Source organism: Musca domestica, unplaced genomic scaffold, assembly GCF_030504385.1.
Source record: "Musca domestica strain aabys unplaced genomic scaffold, Musca_domestica.polishedcontigs.V.1.1 50, whole genome shotgun sequence".
NCBI lineage: Eukaryota > Metazoa > Arthropoda > Insecta > Diptera > Muscidae > Musca > Musca domestica.
Window position 1 is genome coordinate 7,093,696 of NW_026712347.1, and position 19,565 is coordinate 7,113,260.

Below are 19,565 nucleotides of genomic sequence, written 5' to 3' on the forward strand. Positions count from 1 at the left end.
CCCTCACATGCATAATATACATTCCACATGAATAATATGTGATACCAGATATCAGAATAACCCCAGAAATACCCCTGTAAAATTTTATCGAGATGGGATCCGATTAAGATATAGCTCCCATATATATCTTTATCCGATTTCAGGTTTATTGTGCACCAAATGGCTTATATCAGCCCAAATGTCCTGAATTTTCGTACATCCTAGTCTAGAAACACAAATATCAAATTCGGAGAGAATCGGTTCAGATATAGCTATAGCTCCCATGTATATGTTTCATCCGGTTTCGAGGTCAAATCTCTCACATTCGTAATATGCACTCTACAACAATGATCTTTGGTGCCAAGTATTACATGCAGCTCGGAAATAACTGCCTAAAATTGTGTCAAGATCGGTTCAGATTTGGTTATAGCTCCAATATATATCTTTATCCGATTTCAGGTTTATTGTACACCAAATGGCTTATATCAGCCCAAATGGACTGAATTTTGACACTTCCGATGGAATTCAGCCCAGAAGCAAGTAATTGAAACTTTGGTAACAATCGGTTCAGATATAGCTATAACTCCTATACATATGTTTCATCCGATTTGGTGTTTAAATCCCTCACATACGAAATATGCTCTCCACAACAATGACATTTGATACCGAGCAGATTTTCAGATTTTTATATACCTCCGATATACATTTTCATCCCAATTTACGGCTATTGATATGTAATGTCAGCCCAAATTAAATAGATTTTTTTCAAATTCAACCGAATTTTACCATTTGGTGAGATTCGGTCCGATATATCTATTGCTCTAAGAAATATTATTTTGATATAATTCTTATCGAAGTCATACTTGACGTACAAAAGCCTCCGTCAAATTTGTTGAAAATCGATTCAGATTTGGATATAGTTCCCAAATTGTGACTACTCTAAATCCATGATACGCATTCAAATGAGGTAAATAGTTGGTATGATCTACTTCACATAAATTCCATATATAAATTTTTTTTGTTACTCGAGCTCTACTAAGTACGCATAATGGTGTAGGTTATTATATAGTCGGCCCCGCCCGACTTTTGACCTTTCCCTACTGGTTTTTATTCAAATTTATTTTCATTAATTTAATACAAAAAATTATTTATATTTCACCAAGTGGGTTACCCAACCAGGGATAGATTTCGGGACATTTATCGCACACGGTCATGTAGCGCATTTCACCATTAGTTTTGGCCAGGGCACAGGTGACGGGCTTACAGCTACTTTGGGGTTTTTTGAAGCAACCCCTAAACGGTTTGCCCAAATTGGGATGTTTCATGTACTGGATCACAGCCGAGGGAGTGGTGATGTAGACATCGGGCAAGGAGTTGGCATATTCCAAAAATCTGTGGATTAAAACAGGAAAATTCTTTTATATTTAATTTAAAATATCTATATTTTGGACTTACTTCCTGAAAGCCTTCAAATAATTCGGGCTGCGACCAAACCATGCAGCATGCAAATACATGCCAAATGGCGCCCGATTGTTGTCATAATGCCGATGGAAATTTCCCTTCATCCACTCGAATAGGCTCTGTACATTATCGGGTGGCAAAAATATGCAACCATCCAACATGGAACAACTATAGCCCTCATTATCCACCCATGACACCATGGGATTTTCCCACAGGCCAGGCAATGATACTGTCGGACACGGTGGTATCTGACAGTCCTGCAGCGACAAATAATCCAAAGTATAAGGCCACATGGCCGGATTACGATATTGTTGGGTGGGCCAAGAGCTATCGTAGAGTAGACCCAAACGTTTGGCAGCAATGAAGGAGTTATTGCCAGATATCTGTAAAAATGGTAAACGCATTCCCCGAATGTGACGTCGATCAATTTTGGCAAAGGTTTCCAGAATATCGATTTGTTGACCAAATTCTTGCATCAAAAGCTCAACATCGGCATTACGCCAATAATCGGTACCCGCACCATGGGTAATCGAGTGCAAAGCGATTTCATGACCTTCATTGTAGAGGGCATTCACTTTGCTGTAGTCGGTGTACTCATGGGATACATAAAAACAGCCACGGACCTCACAGTTATCCGGGTTTTTCAAATTGCCAAATAGCTCCTGATATTGTTCATAATTCAAGGCGGTCACAGCATCGTCGAAGGTAACTGTAATGAACTGAGGAAAAGAATTAAATGAAAGAACCAAGACAAAAATTTCAGAAAAAATCTTTTGTTATCAGAAAATCTTAGAAAACTAAGAAGAAGAATTACAGTACGCGACAATTTTTTTTTTTCAATTATTACAGTGAATATCTAGCAGATTATACCCATTGAGCTTAAAATAGACGACACTTGTATCGCCTTTTTGAATGTTTACGTCTCAAAGTAACCTAAATAGAAGGGAGAAAGTTCCCCACTCTTCAGCATTTTTTTGAAATTTTAGAATTACGATTCCTTGTAATTCGATAATTTTAGGTATATACACTATATAGGTATATAGTGTCTTCGGCAATATTGCAGACAAAAACACAAGGATTATCTTCATCTCTAATTTTAATCCTGGTCACCTAAGGTCCAAATTCCACTTAAAATCACCCAAATTCCACTCAAAAACTACCTTAAAAACTACCCTTAAGAACTCCTTTTAAACGGGATATTAGCAAGTTAAAATATTCTACAAAATTATTCGGCATAAAATTGTACGATAGGTCCTAAAAGACATCGAAAGTCTAAATCTTACCTAAACGCGGTGGAATTCATATTTCTTAATAACACATTTTAGGGTTAAAATTTGTGTAAGTTTATGCAAAAATCACCAACAAGGCCTCATTTTACAAGCCAGGGGGAAATACAAAAATGTTCCTCATTAAATTTCACTATAATTCACTGAAGAAAGAAATCTCTATTTCCACTCTATATCAAGAAACCAGTAAGGAAAGCTCAAAAGTCGGGCGGGGCCGACTATATGATACCCTACACCACTATGCATATTTAGTAGAGCTCTCGTAAAAAGGTTTATACAGGGCATATCAGAGCTGTATGAGATATTTGGTACAAAATCAAAATCTATCTAATTCTATCGTGCATTTTACGAACTATAGCTATCTCTGAACCGGGTTTCTTCAAATTTTACGTACTAGCTTCTAGACTAAATTCGGTCTTATGTACGAAAATTCAGGTGATTTGTGCTGATGTTGACCATTTAGTGCACATTTAACCCGAAATCGGATGAAGATATTTATGGGAGCTATATCCAAATCTGAACCGATTTCGATAAAATTTAAAACAGCTATTCCTGTGCTCCATCTAATACATGGTACCAAATATCACGGTTGTGGAGTGAATATTACGAATGTATGGGACTAAAACACTAAATCGGATGAAACATATATATGGTTGCTATATCTATATCTGAACCGATTTTCACTAAATTTGCTTCTAGGCTGAATTTGGTCCGACGTACTAAAATTCAGTCCATTTGGACTTATATCGGCCATTTGGTGCACAATTAACCCGAAATCGGATGAAGATATATATGGGAGCTATATCCAAATCTGAACCGATTTCGATAAAATTACAAACAGCTATTTCTGGGCTGTATCTTATATCTGGTACCAAATATCATTCTTGTGGAGTTCATATTACGAATGTGAGATGCTTAAACACCAAATCGGATAAAACATATATATGGGAGCTATAGCTGATTCTGAACCGATTTTCTCCAAATTTGTTGTATTTGCTTTAAGGCTAATCTCGGTCACATGTGCCAAAACTCGGGCCATTTGGGCTGATATTGGCCATTTGGTGGTCAATTAACCCGAAATCGGATGAAGATATATATGGGAGCTATATCCAAATCTGAACCGATTTCGATAAAATTTAAAACAGCTATTTCTGTGCTTCATCTAATACCTGGTACCAAATATCACGGTTGTGGAGTGCATAGTAGGAATGTGAGGGACTTAAAGATCAAATCGGATGAAAGATATATATGGGAGCTATAGCTATATCTGAACCGATTTTCTCCAAATTTGATATACTTGCTTCAAGGCCGATCTCGGTTGGGTGTGCCAAAATTAAGGTAATTTGGACTGATAGTGGACATTTGGTGCACATTTAACCCGAAATCGGATGAAGATATATATGGGAGCTATATCTAAATTTGATCCGATTCTCACCAATTTCAATAGGGTTCGTCCTTGGCCCAAAAAAATATTGTTTGGAAAATTTCATCTCAATCGGATAATAAATGCGACCTGCATTTTGTTCACAAGAATACATGGACAGACGGACGGACGGACAGGCGGACTGACATGCATAAATCGACTTAGAAAGTGATTCTATGAAGGTTCTCAAAAGTAACTATGGGTCTATCTCGTTTCCTTCTCCATGCTACAAACAAATGCACGAAGACATAATACCCTTACCACTATGTGGTGTAGGGTATAATTACCACTATGTGGTGTAGGGTATAAAAATTTGAAAAAAAGGACGAAAATATTTCCTATTTTTTTTTCTCAGACTTTTTTCGAATTTACGTCGGAAAGTAACATAAAAATTCTTTTTTGACAAAAAGTGTCAGAAGAATAAATATTCTACACAAAATTTCACAATAAATCTCAGAATAAATTTTATATCTAGGTTTCACAGTTTCTAAGAAAACTGCATTCGAAATTTATAAATAACAAGTGAAAATTGTGTTTTATGCTTTTTTTCTGCTAATTTTGTCACTTTTCCATTCTAAGTCAAAAGCTCCCTTAATGCTGCTGTTTTTGGGAAAAGTGTCAAAGGACAAAATATTCGAGATAAATTTCATTGTGAGTGTCGGAACAAAAAAAATTGTAACTTTAATATTTACCATAAAAATATCAAATTTAGCACTTTTTCCGATTTCATTGAAAAATTTCTTCTAATTTAGTTATAAGATTTTTTTTTTTAAATCTTGTGCTGAATCTTTGTTCTCTTGACACTTTTTGCCTATTTTTATGTTACTCTCAGGCGTCCACTCGAAAGAAGTCTAAGGAATTTTTTTTTTTCAAAAAATTGTCTTGATTTACAATTTTGGTTGATATACAGGTTTTAGAAAATTCCTATAACTATATTCGGTGATAACCCACAATAGTCTAATAACAAGTAAAAAACAGGTAAGTTCGTGCCAAATTATTATACATTTTGAAAAAAATTGATAATTTTCAAAAAGAACAAACAAGTAAAAAAACAAGAACTTTGAATACCCTCCACCATTTAGAACGAATTTGGCAATTTTCAAAAAATAAAACCCTTAAAAAATTCTTATAAAATATATATTACAAATATAATCTTATATTAGGGTCTATGCGACAACGTGGACCTGCATAGGTAACTTTTGCCATAAGCCATTACAATATTCAAATGCGAAATTGGAAAAAATTCGAATAATTTAGCTAAAATCATCAAAATACCGATTATCGGGAGGTACCGTTATATGGGGGCTATACCAAGAGGTGGACCTGCACAGACAATTTTCTGTCATAGGCTGTAGTATTCGTTACGAACTTCAAATACGTAATTTGAAACTATTTCGGTGAATAATGACGCTAAAATGATCAAAATACCGAATATAGGGAGGTACCGTTATATGGGGGCTATACTAAGGCGTAGACCTGCAAAAACAATTTTTTATCTTAGGCTGTAGTATCCATTACAAACTTCAAATACCAAATTTGAAACATTTCCGGTAAATAATGTCGCTTAAATCACCAAAATACCGAAAAAAGGGAGGTACCAATATATGGGGGCCATACCAAAACGTGGACCTACATGACCCGTTTTCAATACCAAAAGTCCTACAGACAAAATACGCATTTGAGTAAAATTTTATCAACCTACTTCATTTCGTTCGGAAGCTAGAAAAATTTCCACAGAGCGACAGACGGACGGACAACACTTAATCGACATAGAATTTTATGCTGATCAAGAATGTATATACTTTGCCGGGTCTGACATAAGTATTTCGAGGAGTTACAAGCGGAATGAAAAAGTTAATATATCCTCCATAATATTGTAGGAAGTATAAAAATATTATTTAAAAAATTATGATTAGCATTAAAAACAAATATTATTTAAAATCCACGATTATAAAATTAAAATATATATATTTTATTTTAAAATCCAAAAAAAATATATTAATCGTATTTTAAAAAATAAGATTTAAAAATATAACATTTATTTAAAAAAAGTATTGTTAAAAAATCACAATTAACATTAAAAAATATTATTTGAAATTCCACGATTGATATTTAAAAAATATTATATAAAAATCTACTATTATTATTAGAAAAATTATTATTTATAAATCCACGAGTTTTATAAGAAAAACTATTAATTGTAAATCCACGATTATAATTAAAAAATATTATTTAAAAATTCACGATTATTATTAAAAATGTTATGTAACAATCCACGATAATTATTAAAAAAAATTATTATTTAAAAAAATTACGATGAATATTAAAAAACTATTATTTTAAAAATCCACGATTATATAAAAAATATTATTTAAAAATCCACTATAAATATCAAAAAAATATTATTTAAAAATCCACGATTAATATCAACAAAAAATATTACTTAAAAATCCACGATTAATATTAACAAAATATTAATTAAAAATCCACGATTAAACTCAAAAAAAAAAAAATATTAAAAGTATTACATTATAATATTATTTAAAAATTCAATTTAAATTTATATTAAAAAATATTATTTGAGAATCCACGATTAATACTAAACGAAATATCTAAAAATCCACGATAAATTAAAACAATATTATTTAAAATTCACGATTAATATTAAAATATATAATTAAAAAATCCGGGATTAATATAAAACAAGTAAGCAAAGGCTACAGTCGTGCGGGGCCGACCGTTGAATACCCTACAACACTATGATAAACGATACAGTTTATATAAGCGAGATACTCAAAGAATTCCACAAGATATTGTGACATATAATAAAAGAAAACCATCTGGTTCCGTTCTCCACTTTTCGAATAATAGCAACTTAAACTAATTTGCTCATTTTGGAATGGTCATTTTCGTATTTTGTCTACAAAAGTTGGCAAACTATTTCACACATTGAATATTTTTGGATGGCCATGCAAAACTGCTTGGCTTTTGCAATGCCCGGTAACCCCCATTCAAAAGTGCGTGAAGATCGGGCGATAATTACGAGCTGCTGACAATTTTGCAGTTTTTTTGGTCCATTTCAAACCCTAAATATATGGCGATCATCTCCAAAAAGAGTAGGCTTCTATTCTGACCCTCATCTGATCCCCATGCAAAATTTCGTAAGGATCGGGCCATAAATGCGATCTGTATATGATATCCTGATATCCTAACTACTTAGTTTTGTTAGCTGTAGAAATATTACCAAATGTTTAATTCAAAATGAAAATATGCCAAAAATATGACAAAATTGAAAAAATATGAGAAAATTTTACAAAATCAATATTTTCATCTTTAGAGAGATATTTTTATGCGATTTTTTAGACGTTGTTTCTTTCCTGCCAAGAGGTCATTCTGAATTAATGAGAACTGTCGAAATCAGTTCAGCCGTACTCGACATATAAGAGATCTTTCAAGCATATCTTCTTTGATAGACATATATATCGCACATATTTTGCTATATATCCGATTTGTTGGATGTTAACATCTATGTAATGATCAGAAGTAACCTTGTCATGGCTTTGTGATTTCGCCGGGATTTAAAATATTCGCGGTTTAATGAAAAATTTTGAATTTTTTCAACACAAAAGATATGGTCTATTTTACACGCTAAATATTATCCGATGACCACCCAAATTGGTAGGCTTCTTCCCCGCCCTAAACTCTAGCTACATGCAAAATTCCGCGTCGATTGGTCTATAATTGCGACCTGTATAGCTACTGCAAAATCCGACATTTTTTCAGTTTTTGGTCCATTTCGACCCCTAAATATTATGCGATCATCTCCAAAAGAAATAGGGTTCTATTCTGACATTAACCCCACCTACATTTTAAATTTCGTGAAGATCGGGCCATAATTGCGACCTGTAGAGTGATTACAAATTAACATGGACAGACGGACAGACGGACGGACGGACATACATAGCTAGATCGACTCAGCTCGGCGAGCTAGGAAGATCCATATATACTTTCCTATATGGGAAACCAATATTTCGAGGTGTTACATAAATTCTGGCCCAATCAAACTTATAATACCCCCAACACAAAGTGTTGTAGGGTATAAAAAACAGGATTAATGTTAATCAATATTATTAAACAAATCCACGAATAATATTAAAAAAGTATTGTTAAAAAATTCAGGATTGATATTAAGAAACGTTATTTTAAAATCCACGATTGATCAGAAAGTATATTATATAAAAATGCACGATCAATATTAAAAAAATATTATTCAAAAATCCATGATAAATATTAACTTTAATAACATATTAATTAACATGTTATTATTATTCTTAATTAATTTAATAACATACTATTTAAAAATCCACTTTTTTTCTATTTTTCAAAATTTACCTTTTATGCACTACAGTTATTGAAATTTAAAAACTCCAAACTTCCTTGCCATAAAGTCCTTTTAAGATATTTTATGAATGAAACATCCTCGAACTATGTCACGGAAATTCTTAAACTATATATTTTTTTAATCAACTCCCACCTGTGGTATTTCCTTTTCGTGCCCCTTAAATTCTGGCTTCGGCAATGCCATTGCCGAGCAACGGCAATTGGGCGCCACACATTTATCACGGCTACACATTTCGGCCTGTTTCAATTCCAATTCCTTGGGACGACGCGATGCCGCGAAAATCGTTGGCAAAATTGCCAATATTAATATCAGTTTTAACTTGTTCATTGTCACTTTGAAAACTGAAACGATTTCCCATGAAATCACATATATTTATTCTTTGTTCAGAGAAATTTGTTCCTACTTCCGATTTATATCAAGGCACACATTTTTTATCTTATCTCTGGCATCTCCACATTTGTTTTTTCGATATTGTTCAATTAATGAAAACATTTGTAATTTCATTTTACTCGATGCTGGCAAGTGAGTCATTTCATAGGCTTTGCAACTTATTGATGTTCTAAGAAAATAACTTGGAAATTCATTATTTGTGATTTGTGGAATTTTTTGTGATTTTTTCGCAAAAACATAATATAGTAACCTAAATAGAAGAAGCAAGTTATCATCTCTTCTACATTTTTCCTTGGAATCCGTTGACTTTGGGTATATAGTGTTTTCGGTAATATTGTAGATAAAAACACAAATAAGTAAAAAAAATCATTAAACGGGATCGTAACATTTGGAACAAATTTGGAAATTTTCAAAAAAATAAAATAAATAAATAAAGATATTTAGCAACTATAACAAGTAAAAAAGCTGTAAGTTCGGCCGGGCCGAACTTTGAATACCCTTCACCATTTGAAACGAATTTGGCAATTCTCAAAAACAATAAAATCCGTTAAAAATTCTGTTAAAATCTTAAAAATGCCGAATGTAGCTGTTATATTAAGGTTTATACGACAACATGAACCTGCATAGGTAAGACATTACAATATTCAAATGCGAAACTTGAATAAAAAATCGGTGAATAATGTAGCTAAAATCATCAAAATACCGAATATCGGTAGGAACCGTTATATTTGGGCTATACGAAGACGTGAACCTGTACAGACAATTTTCTGTCTTAGGCTGTAGAATCCATTACCAACTTCAAATACCAAATTCCGGTGAATAATGTCGCTAAAATCATCAATATACCGAATATTGGGTGGTACTGTTGTGTGGGGGCTATACGAAGACGTAGACCTGCGCAAACAATTTTCTTTCTAAGGCTGTAGTATATATTACGAACTTCAAATACCAAATTTGAAACAACTCCGGTGAATAATGTAGCTAAAATCATCAAAATACCGAATATCGGGAGGTACCGTTATATGGGGCTATACGAAGACGTGGATCGTCTCCTGTCGTAGGCTGTAGCATCCATTACGAACTTGAAATGCCAAATTTGAAACAATTCCGGTGAATAATGCCGATAAAATCATTAAGATATCGAATATCGGGAGGTACCGTTATATGGGGCTATACGAAGACGTGGACCTGCATAGACAATCTCCTGTCATAGGCTGTAGCATCCATTATGAACTTCATATACCGAATTTGAAAGAATTCCGGTTAATAATGTCGCTAAAATCAAAATACTGAATGTCGGGAGGTACCGTTATATGTGGGCTATACTAAAACGTGGATCTACATGACCCATGTTCAAAACAAAAAGTCCTGTTGACATAATACATATTTAAGTAAAATTGTATCAACCTTCTTCAATTCGTTCGGAAGCTAGAGTGATTTCCATAGACGGACGGTCATCGTTATATCGACATAGAGTTTTATGCTGTGGAGTCTAAAATGTATATTTCGCTCCCTATTACGGTGGAGGGTATAAAAATAATAGTTAAAATTTTAAAATTTATAAAGACAGGACATACTTGCAAAATATTATTTAAAAATTAAAAATCCATTAAAAAAATTGTATAAATTAAATAACCGCGAATTTTGCCACGGAAATTCTTAAACCAAAATAAATTCCTCTTTTTTCTAAAAGGTTTAATCGAACAGTGTAAGATTTGATTTTTGTCTTTTGTTTAGAACAGTCTCCAATTATTTTTTTAAGCTATAGTCACACCTTCCAAAAATATGCGGGATTATTTGTTACTTCAGTTCAATGATTAGTGTAAATCTATTACTGAGGAATGACCAGTATCTCTGACATTTAAGACACCACCTTTAATAAAACTGGTCTCAATAGGGGTGTTAAAAAGTATTTTTCTGAGCTAAACAACTTTTAACTTATAAAAATGCTTTCTTAAAAAATGCTCTCTTAAAAAATTGAGACCAAATAAAAATGGCGCCAATATGGTAGCGTGGCCGAGCGGTCTAAGGCGCTGGTTTAAGGCACCAGTCTCTTCGGAGGCGTGGGTTCGAATCCCACCGCTGCCAAGTAGATTTTTTATACTCTTTTACCTAAAAATAAAGGGGAGAATGAAAAAAAAGGAAAATGAAAAATCAAAGCTATTTATTTTTGTTCGAAGTTTAATTAACTTCTAAGATAGATTATGTGGGAAGGACCTATAAATAGTCTGAATTGCCTGTTATTTGGACCACAAAAGGAAGAAACCCACAAAAATTTGCAAAATTGGTCAACGTCTCAATATGACAAAGCCACCGACCGATCGTAGATTTTTATTAAGGTTTTTACAATGTAGTCCAAAGAAATCGTTTTTAATTTGTCATCCTACATTTGATTTTTTTTTTTGTGCTAGATAATGATCCCAAAAATGTTCCGCTGTGTAATTTTTTACTTTTTAACGTGTGTGTCAATTTCTTGGAATTTAATCAATAAAATTCTATACATATGGGTAGCGTGGCCGAGCGGTCTAAGGCGCTGGTTTAAGGCACCAGTCTCTTCGGAGGCGTGGGTTCGAATCCCACCGCTGCCAAGTGATTTTTTTCAGGAAAGATGATAGAGGACTAGTGCAGGGTTATTTTTGGAAATAGATAGAGAGATCAAATTAAAAAAGTGAATATAGTCGATGAAATAAAAAGGAATATATTTACCCAAAAACGCATACGTTTGGGCGCCATTTTAAAACATTGGTTTATATACAACCCAACGGATGAAATGATAGGATTAATTTTGTATGTGTGTGTGTATGGATTAATTTTCACTAACATTACATTATCTCATTCTATTAAAGCGCAATGGATGGATGGATATCAATTTGCATTAATCTCATATATCAGTTTTAAACCATTAATATCAATTAATTTTACTTGGATTCATTTTAGATATTTTCTCATATCGCATATTTTATCTAATATTTTATCATACATCATCATATGTTAAACTTATTATATTTTAAAGCAATATTTTTTCAATTAAACTCCACTACGTTTACAAAAACCGGTGGGATTCGAACCCACGCCTCCGAAGAGACTGGTGCCTTAAACCAGCGCCTTAGACCGCTCGGCCACGCTACCCTAAAATAACTCTGATTACGACATCTACTGTTTGGTTTCACACTCTATTTGTTTGTACAGTACAATTAACAATACATGAATTATTTAAATTAACAAAGCTCATACGGCTATAAGTAAGCATCTGGAATTTTTTCATACGGCGAAGACATCTTTGGCTGCATTTCCTAAGTGCCCTCATAAATATATGTTTCAAAATAGACATATATTTCCCTTCTTTAATAGTACAAAAAAATACAACTTGGCAGCGGTGGGATTCGAACCCACGCCTCCGAAGAGACTGGTGCCTTAAACCAGCGCCTTAGACCGCTCGGCCACGCTACCCACATAGACCGATTTTTATATAGTCTAAATCCAAGATCATTAGCCGAGTGCGATTTACTTTCTTCTTCAAAAATATTTAAATAATTTCCTAAATTTTCTTAATATTGGCCACAAATCAGCTTACTTTCAATCAGCGAACGGTACTGGATAATTTTTAGTGAGTAAATTTCATCACTAAGAAGTTGCAGACTTTCAGTAATTCATCTGTCAAAATTGTTCTCTTCATTCGATCTCATAAAATGGTCTTTTGGAGTATCGAATTTTGAAATAATTTGTACAAAAACTTACAAATGATTGGGTTATCGTGCATACCTATTTTCTAGCGGTACAATTTTCCAATTTAGGATGAATAAATAAGCGCTTCGCCGGGAATGGGCCAAAATACCGCGGAGCAACATTAGGGCAGCGTGTGACGGTTTCATTGGCCGTTTGGAGGCCATAATTCGTGCCAAAGGTGACCAATTCGAATAAATCTTAACTTATACTAAAATGTGATGCTATTTCCCACATTTGTTTGCTTTCATTCAATAAAATTAAAAAAAAATTAAAAAGTATGGCGTTTGACTTTGTTGCAGTTTTTTATCTCACCCTGTTTACACATGACCCTTAACATAGGAAGTCTAAAGGCGTAAAATCCCAAGATCTTTGCGACCAATTAACATGAGAGAAAACAAGCTAAAATTTGGAAAAATGCTAACTAGAAAATTTGGCGCTGTAAAAATTATTACAACCTTGGCCAGCTTCGGATTGGTTGATATGATATGTTTACAAAATGGCCGTTCCCGTGCTTTCTGGACAAACGTAGTTCTCTCAGAGGGAAGTTCACATCTCTCTCATTAATAGGTCCCACTAGCAAACAAAATTCCAATTAATTCAATTTCGCCAGTCCTGTACTACTTATGAGCCCTAATAGTACAAACTGTGTCCCTAAGTAATGCGAATGGAACCAATTCCCACTTTTTTTGCCAAGTAAACGAAAAGGCGACAGTTGCGAATAAATAAAAACCACCACCAAAAAAACCAACCAACCCACTGTATACTTGGGACTAGGGACTGTAAATCTGGAATTTTTAATTTCCTCAAATAGGATTGAAACTCAACATTATGTAATTGATTGTCATAAATTTTGAGATTTTGCGTGGGTAGCGTGGCCGAGCGGTCTAAGGCGCTGGTTTAAGGCACCAGTCTCTTCGGAGGCGTGGGTTCGAATCCCACCGCTGCCAAAATGATTTTTGGGTCTGTTAGTCTAAAAGTTCTTTAAAAGAGCCATTTCTAGAACAATACGGATTGAAATTCGAAAAGAAAGATATCCAGACTTCTATAATAAGAGAAGTACTTCAAATCAAAGCTAAATGATTCGCCATAGGTTTAAATGTATATATATCTCCCATATATCTTCAACTGATTTCGGGTTACCAAATAGCTAATATCAGTCCAAATGATCTGAATTTTATCACATCCGACCGAATTCAGTCCAAAAGCAAGTACATCAAATTTAATTTTATCCTATTTGGGGTTTTAAGTCCCTCACATGTGTAATATGCTCTTCACAAAAATAATCTTTGGTACCAGATATCAGATACAGCCCAGAAATACCTCTACTAAATTTGATCGAAATCGGATCAGATTTAGATATAGCTCTCATATATACCTTCATCCGATTTCAGTTTTTTTGTGCACCAAATGGCTAATATCAGCCCAATGGATTGAATTTAGGCATTTTCGACGGAATTCAGCCTGAAAGCAAGTATATCAAATTTGGAGAAAATCGGTTCAGATATAGCTATAGCTCCCATATATATGTTATATCCGATTTGGGGTTTAAAAACCTCACATGCGTAATATGCAATCCATAACAATGATTTTTGTTAAGGGACATCAGATACTGCTCGAAAATACCTCTGCCAAATTTTATCGAGGTCGGTTCAGATTTTTATATAGCTTTCATATACAGTTTCATCCCATTTTACGGTTATTGCTCAAGTTGAAAAGATTTTTTTACATTCAACCTATTTTTTCCAAAAGCCTCCGTAAAATTTGTTCTGAGTTCGATATAGTTCCCAAATCGTGACTACTCTAAAAACAAACAAGGTTCATTGTTGGTATGATCTACTTCACATAAGTTCCCAATATAAACTATTATTACGGGAGCTATACTAAATACGCATAGTAGGGCATCATATACTCGGCCCAACCCGGCTTTTGACTTTTTCTTACTGGTTTTTATCTGCAATATTGCCTTAGATACTATAAACCTAAAACGCACGGATTTCGAGGAATCCGAAAATTTCCAAAAACGTGGAAGAAGGGAGAACTTGCCCTCTACGTTTTGCCTACTTTTCGATGTCTGCTGGATTTTCCCCGTAATTATTATACCCTTCCGCCAAAGTATGGAGGGTATATTAAGTTTGTCATTCCGTTTGTAACACCTCGAAATATACATTTTAGACCCCACAAAGTATATATTCTTGATCAGCATAAATTTCTATGTCGATTTAGCGATGTCCGTCCGTCTATCCGTCTGTGGAAATCACTCTAGCTTCCGAAGGAAATGAAAAAGGTCGATAAAATGTTACTTAAATGTATATTATGTCTGTAGGACTTTTGGTACTGAAAATGGCTCATGTAGGTCCACGTTTTGGTATAGCCCCCATATAATGGTACCTCCCGATATTCGGTATTTTGATGATTTTAGCGAAATTATTCCCCGGAATTGTTTCAAATTTGGTATTTGAAGTTCGTAATGAATACTACAGCCTATGACAGAAAATTGTCTGTGCAGGTCCACGTCTTCATGGACCTCCATATAACGGTACCTCCCGATATTTGGTATTTTGATGATTTTAGCTACATTATTCACCAGAATTATTTCAAATTTTGTATTTGAACTTCGTATTGAATACTACAGCTTAAGACAGAAAATTGTCTATGCAGGTCCACGTCTTCGTATAGCCCCCATATAACCGTACCTCCCGATATTCGGTATTTTGATGATTTTAGCGACATTATTCACCGGAATTGTTTCAAATTTGGTATTTGAAGTTCGTAATGGATAGTACAGCCTATGACAGAAAACTGTGTGTGCAGGTCCACGTCTTCGTATAGCCGCCATATAACTGTACCCCCAGATATTCGGTATTTTAATGATTTTAGCGGCATTATTTACCGAAATTATTTCAAATTTGGTATTTGAAGTTCGTATTGAATACTACAGCTTAAGACAGAAAATTGTCTGTGCAGGTTCACGTCTTCGTATAGCCCCCATTTAACGGTACCTCCCGATTTTCAGTATTTTGATGATTTTAGCGACATTATTCACCGGAATTGTTTCAAATTTGGTATTTGAAGTTCGTAATGGATAGTACAGCCTATGACAGAAAACTGTGTGTGCAGGTCCACGTCTTCGTATAGCCGCCATATAACTGTACCCCCAGATATTCGGTATTTTAATGATTTTAGCGGCATTATTTACCGAAATTATTTCAAATTTCGCATTTGAAGTTCGTAATGGATACTACAGCCTATATCAGAAAATTGTATGTGCAAGTCCACGTCTTCGTCTAGCCCCCATTTAACGATACCTCCAGATATTCGGTATTTTAATGATTTTGGCGACATTATTCACCGGAATTGTCTCAAATTTGGTATTTGAAGTTCGTAATAGATACTACAGCCTAAGACAGAAAATTGTATGTGCAGGTCCATACAATTTCGAATGTAAATATTTTAATGGTTTATGCCTATGCAGGTCCACGTCGTCGTATAGACCCCAATATAACGGCTACATTCAGTATTTTTAGGATTTTAATCAAATTTTTAAGGGCTTTTATTTATTATTATTTTTTTTTTTTTTTTTTTTTGAAAATTCCCAAATTCGTTCCAAATGATGGAGGGTATTCAAAGATCATTCCAGTCGAACTTTCAGCTTTTTTCTACTTGTTTGTGTTGCACAGTGTTTTTTAGCATTCTTATTAGTTTCTTCTGCAATCATCCAAAAAGTTAAAATTTTGTAGTACAGTGTTATTGACAGCATATTTTTAAAATTTATTGTTAAATAAACAATCGATCTTTTTCATAAAAAATTACATTTTTATTTAAAGTCCTTACAGTCTAGACCAAAATTAAATTTTCCATTTTATTACACCCCTTTTCTTTCTTGGCGTTTTCTAACAATGTCCTTCGTTGGAGTTGTATTTTTTGGTTTTTTAATCAAGACATGCTATTCCGTGCATAACAAATCTTCCATAGATGTCCCCACACACACACGCGCAAACATTTAAACACTTGCTTATCCACCCGCAAAAGCCAAGTGTTTATAAAAAAAAGAACCCTTGACTAGACAAATAGATACTCGTATTTAAAATTTACATTAAAGTGTTTGCCAACGAACGAAAGCACATCCGCAAAGTTCAGGTCACGTACGGGTCATGTTGGGAATGCAACAGCAGTAGCAGCAACATCAGCAGAAGCATGCAATATAATTTATTGGAAAATAGTGTTTAAAAATTTACGAAACTACTCGAATAGCGGTTTGGGGTGTTGGCAAATGAAATGGAATTTAATCCTTTTGAAATGCTGTGGAATGAAAAACGAGGAGTTCTGAAACATGAAATTGACAGTTGAAAGAAGGGATCTTTTAATTTCCTCTTGCGTGCCAATTTCCAGCAGCAGCACCAGCATCGGCCAAGCAATGTTAAATAGGACATTGATGGATAAGCAACATGTCCGCAACATGTTTTGAATCCTTTTCTCCACCTATGTTTACGAGAGTAGATGAACTTGATAATCATAGGTGTAAATGGTAGTCGAGTTTGATTTTTGTCAAAGCTGTGGACAAAAATTCTATGGCCATGTGAAACGGGAAATAACTGGAACCGCTCTAAATGGTCCATATCACCAGGATAAGCCCCAGCTCCATCTTGAAATCTATTTAACATTTGAATGTAACTTAATTAAGTGCCACATGACCTGACCATTATTAGCTGGTGTAGTCGGAGTGTGTGTGGTCTGCATCATCAAATAGATGCCATAAGGTATTTTTGCTTTTTTCATCCTTTTTATCTCCTCCTCTCCTTCTCAGAGCACAACAACCAACCCCGAACAACGACAGACCATAATTTCCAGTCATTTATCAAGTGACACACAAAATGACACAATCTTAACGCAAATATCAAAAATGCTTCCGGTTATGGTCTGGCAAAGTTCAACGCGTTATTTGACACCAAAAGTCAATGCAATGGGAACGAGGGATACGCACCAATACACACACACACACACTCACATGCATAATATATGTGTTGGAGAATATGAAAATACCTGATGTGTGGGGATATTTTGGAGGAAGGTGATGCAAATTCAAATAATGAAAGGAGAATATATCGAAAGCCAAGTAAATCATTTTGTATTGGATGTGGAAAAAAAAATCAGTGCATACCTTAAGGCGTTCTTAAAAAAAACAAATTAACAAAAGAAACTGAATTTGTTTCAATAGTTCAATTTACGGCAAGACAAAAAAAATAAAACAAGTGAAAAAAACCTTTAAGTTCGGTCGGGCCAAACTTTTAATACCCTCCACCTTAGGGTAAAGGAAACATTAGAAAAAATGAGGCAAAAACCATTAAAATGCCGAATGTCGGGAGGTATCGTTATATGGGGGCTATACCAAATCGTGGACCTATACATGCAATGTTTTGCCAACGGAGCTAGAACCCATTATGACCTACAAATACCAATGTTTAGACAATTGCGTGAAAAAATGTGGCAAAAATCGTCAAATTACCGAACATCGGGACGTACCGTTGTACCAAAACGTGGACCGATAATTAAAATGACTCGCCACACGAACTGGGACCCATTATAATCTACAACGACCAATTTTCAGAGAAATTATTGAAAAAATGTGTCAAAAATCATCAAAGTACCGAATGTTGGGAGGTACCGTTATATGGGGGCTATACCAAAACGTGGACCTATACATGCAATGTTTTGCCACACGCACAGGGACCCGTTATGACCTATAAATACCAATTTTCAGACAAATCCGTGAAAAAATGTGGCATAAATTATCGAAATACCGAATAGCGGGAGGTACCGTTACCAGAACGTGGACCGATATATCTCATATTTAATACCAACCATCCTAGACACAATACAAATTGCTCTGCTAAATTTTGGCGCTCTACGTCGAATAGTGTGGGCTGTATCGTGATTTCAACAGACAGAAAGATTGACGGACAGACAGACAGACGGACAGAAAGACGGACACCGTTAAATCGACTAAGAATTTTATGCTGATGATGAATATATATACTTTATGGGGTCTACGACGAATATTTAAGGATGTTACAAACGGAATGACAAAGTTAATATACCCTCCTTTCCAAGGTGGAGGGTATAACAATCAAAAGAAACTGAAGTTGTTTCAATAGTTCAATTTACCGCAAGACAAAAAATTAAAGAAAAAATAATAATTCAAAAGGAAACTTATTTGAAATGGGGATGGGTTTAATGTCCAGAAGATGAAGCAATTAAAGCATTTTCACGCAGGATAGGTAGGGAAAAAGTTAAAAAGTTTCAGTCGAATACCCTCAGCCAATGTTCGACAGATGAATACCCTCAGCCAATGCTCGAGTATTGAAATATATTTTGACTTTTGTTATGATTATTCCAATTGTTGACACTCTATGAAGTAGGTCCCGAAGGAATGGACCAATATTGTTAATTTCGTATTGGACGTAAAAAAATATGATATAAATATTACGATGTACCGGATTTGGACTATATGTGTAACTTCCTTCACTTTACATGACAAATGTGACAATTTTTAGAAAATCATAAAATGTGCATGAGGCACCAGATATAGTCGACCGAAGGTTTCCATTTTGATACTTCATCTAATGCAGATAAAAATATTGGAATGAGCTAAATTACAAGAAAATCTGTCATTGATATCCAAGTTTCTGCGAAAACATAAATTCCATATTCATCCCAGGTTTCTGGTTGAGAGAAATATTTAGATGTAGCAAGAATCGCTGACTTGTTTCGCAAGTTATGACAGATAAAAGTATTGAAAATTGTGACCCTTTGTGGGCGAGGTACCGGAAGGGGTTCTCAGATATGTATCATATACACCACAGATCTTGTGTTGGCAAAAATGTTTGTATGTGTGAAATTC

General features: G+C 34.4%; 1 protein-coding gene and 4 non-coding genes across 5 annotated transcripts; 3 read left to right on the plus strand and 2 right to left on the minus strand.

The window, feature by feature from the left end:
* Positions 1–1,079: 1,079 nt before the first annotated feature.
* On the minus strand, positions 1,080–8,911 carry LOC131805342 (chitin deacetylase 8-like). The gene is made up of 3 exons (XM_059128438.1): positions 8,684–8,911; positions 1,435–2,159; positions 1,080–1,371 (listed from the first exon to the last, which is right to left on the minus strand). The coding sequence occupies exons 1-3, from the start codon at positions 8,876–8,878 to the stop codon at positions 1,128–1,130; spliced, it is 1,164 nt and encodes a 387-aa protein (XP_058984421.1). The 5' UTR covers positions 8,879–8,911; the 3' UTR covers positions 1,080–1,127.
* Positions 8,912–10,947: 2,036 nt separating this feature from the next.
* TRNAL-AAG (transfer RNA leucine (anticodon AAG)) lies at positions 10,948–11,029 on the plus strand. Its single transcript has one exon. It is a non-coding gene; the product is annotated as a tRNA-Leu (tRNA).
* A 418-nt stretch (positions 11,030–11,447) lies between these two features.
* On the plus strand, positions 11,448–11,529 carry TRNAL-AAG (transfer RNA leucine (anticodon AAG)). The gene has a single exon. It is a non-coding gene; the product is annotated as a tRNA-Leu (tRNA).
* Positions 11,530–12,309: 780 nt separating this feature from the next.
* TRNAL-AAG (transfer RNA leucine (anticodon AAG)) lies at positions 12,310–12,391 on the minus strand. Its single transcript has one exon. It is a non-coding gene; the product is annotated as a tRNA-Leu (tRNA).
* Positions 12,392–13,532: 1,141 nt separating this feature from the next.
* TRNAL-AAG (transfer RNA leucine (anticodon AAG)) lies at positions 13,533–13,614 on the plus strand. The gene has a single exon. It is a non-coding gene; the product is annotated as a tRNA-Leu (tRNA).
* The last annotated feature ends 5,951 nt before the right edge of the window (positions 13,615–19,565 follow it).

Bases quoted from the DNA above. Each gene is read 5' to 3' on its own strand.
- LOC131805342 (XM_059128438.1), bottom strand. From the start codon at position 8,878: ATGAACAAGTTAAAACTGATATTAATATTGGCAATTTTGCCAACGATT. The intron at 2,160-8,683 runs GTGGGAGTTGAT...TCTTTTCCTCAG, and splicing joins ACGAAAAGGAAATACCACAG to TTCATTACAGTTACCTTCGA. The intron at 1,372-1,434 runs GTAAGTCCAAAA...TTTAATCCACAG, and splicing joins TATTTGAAGGCTTTCAGGAA to ATTTTTGGAATATGCCAACT.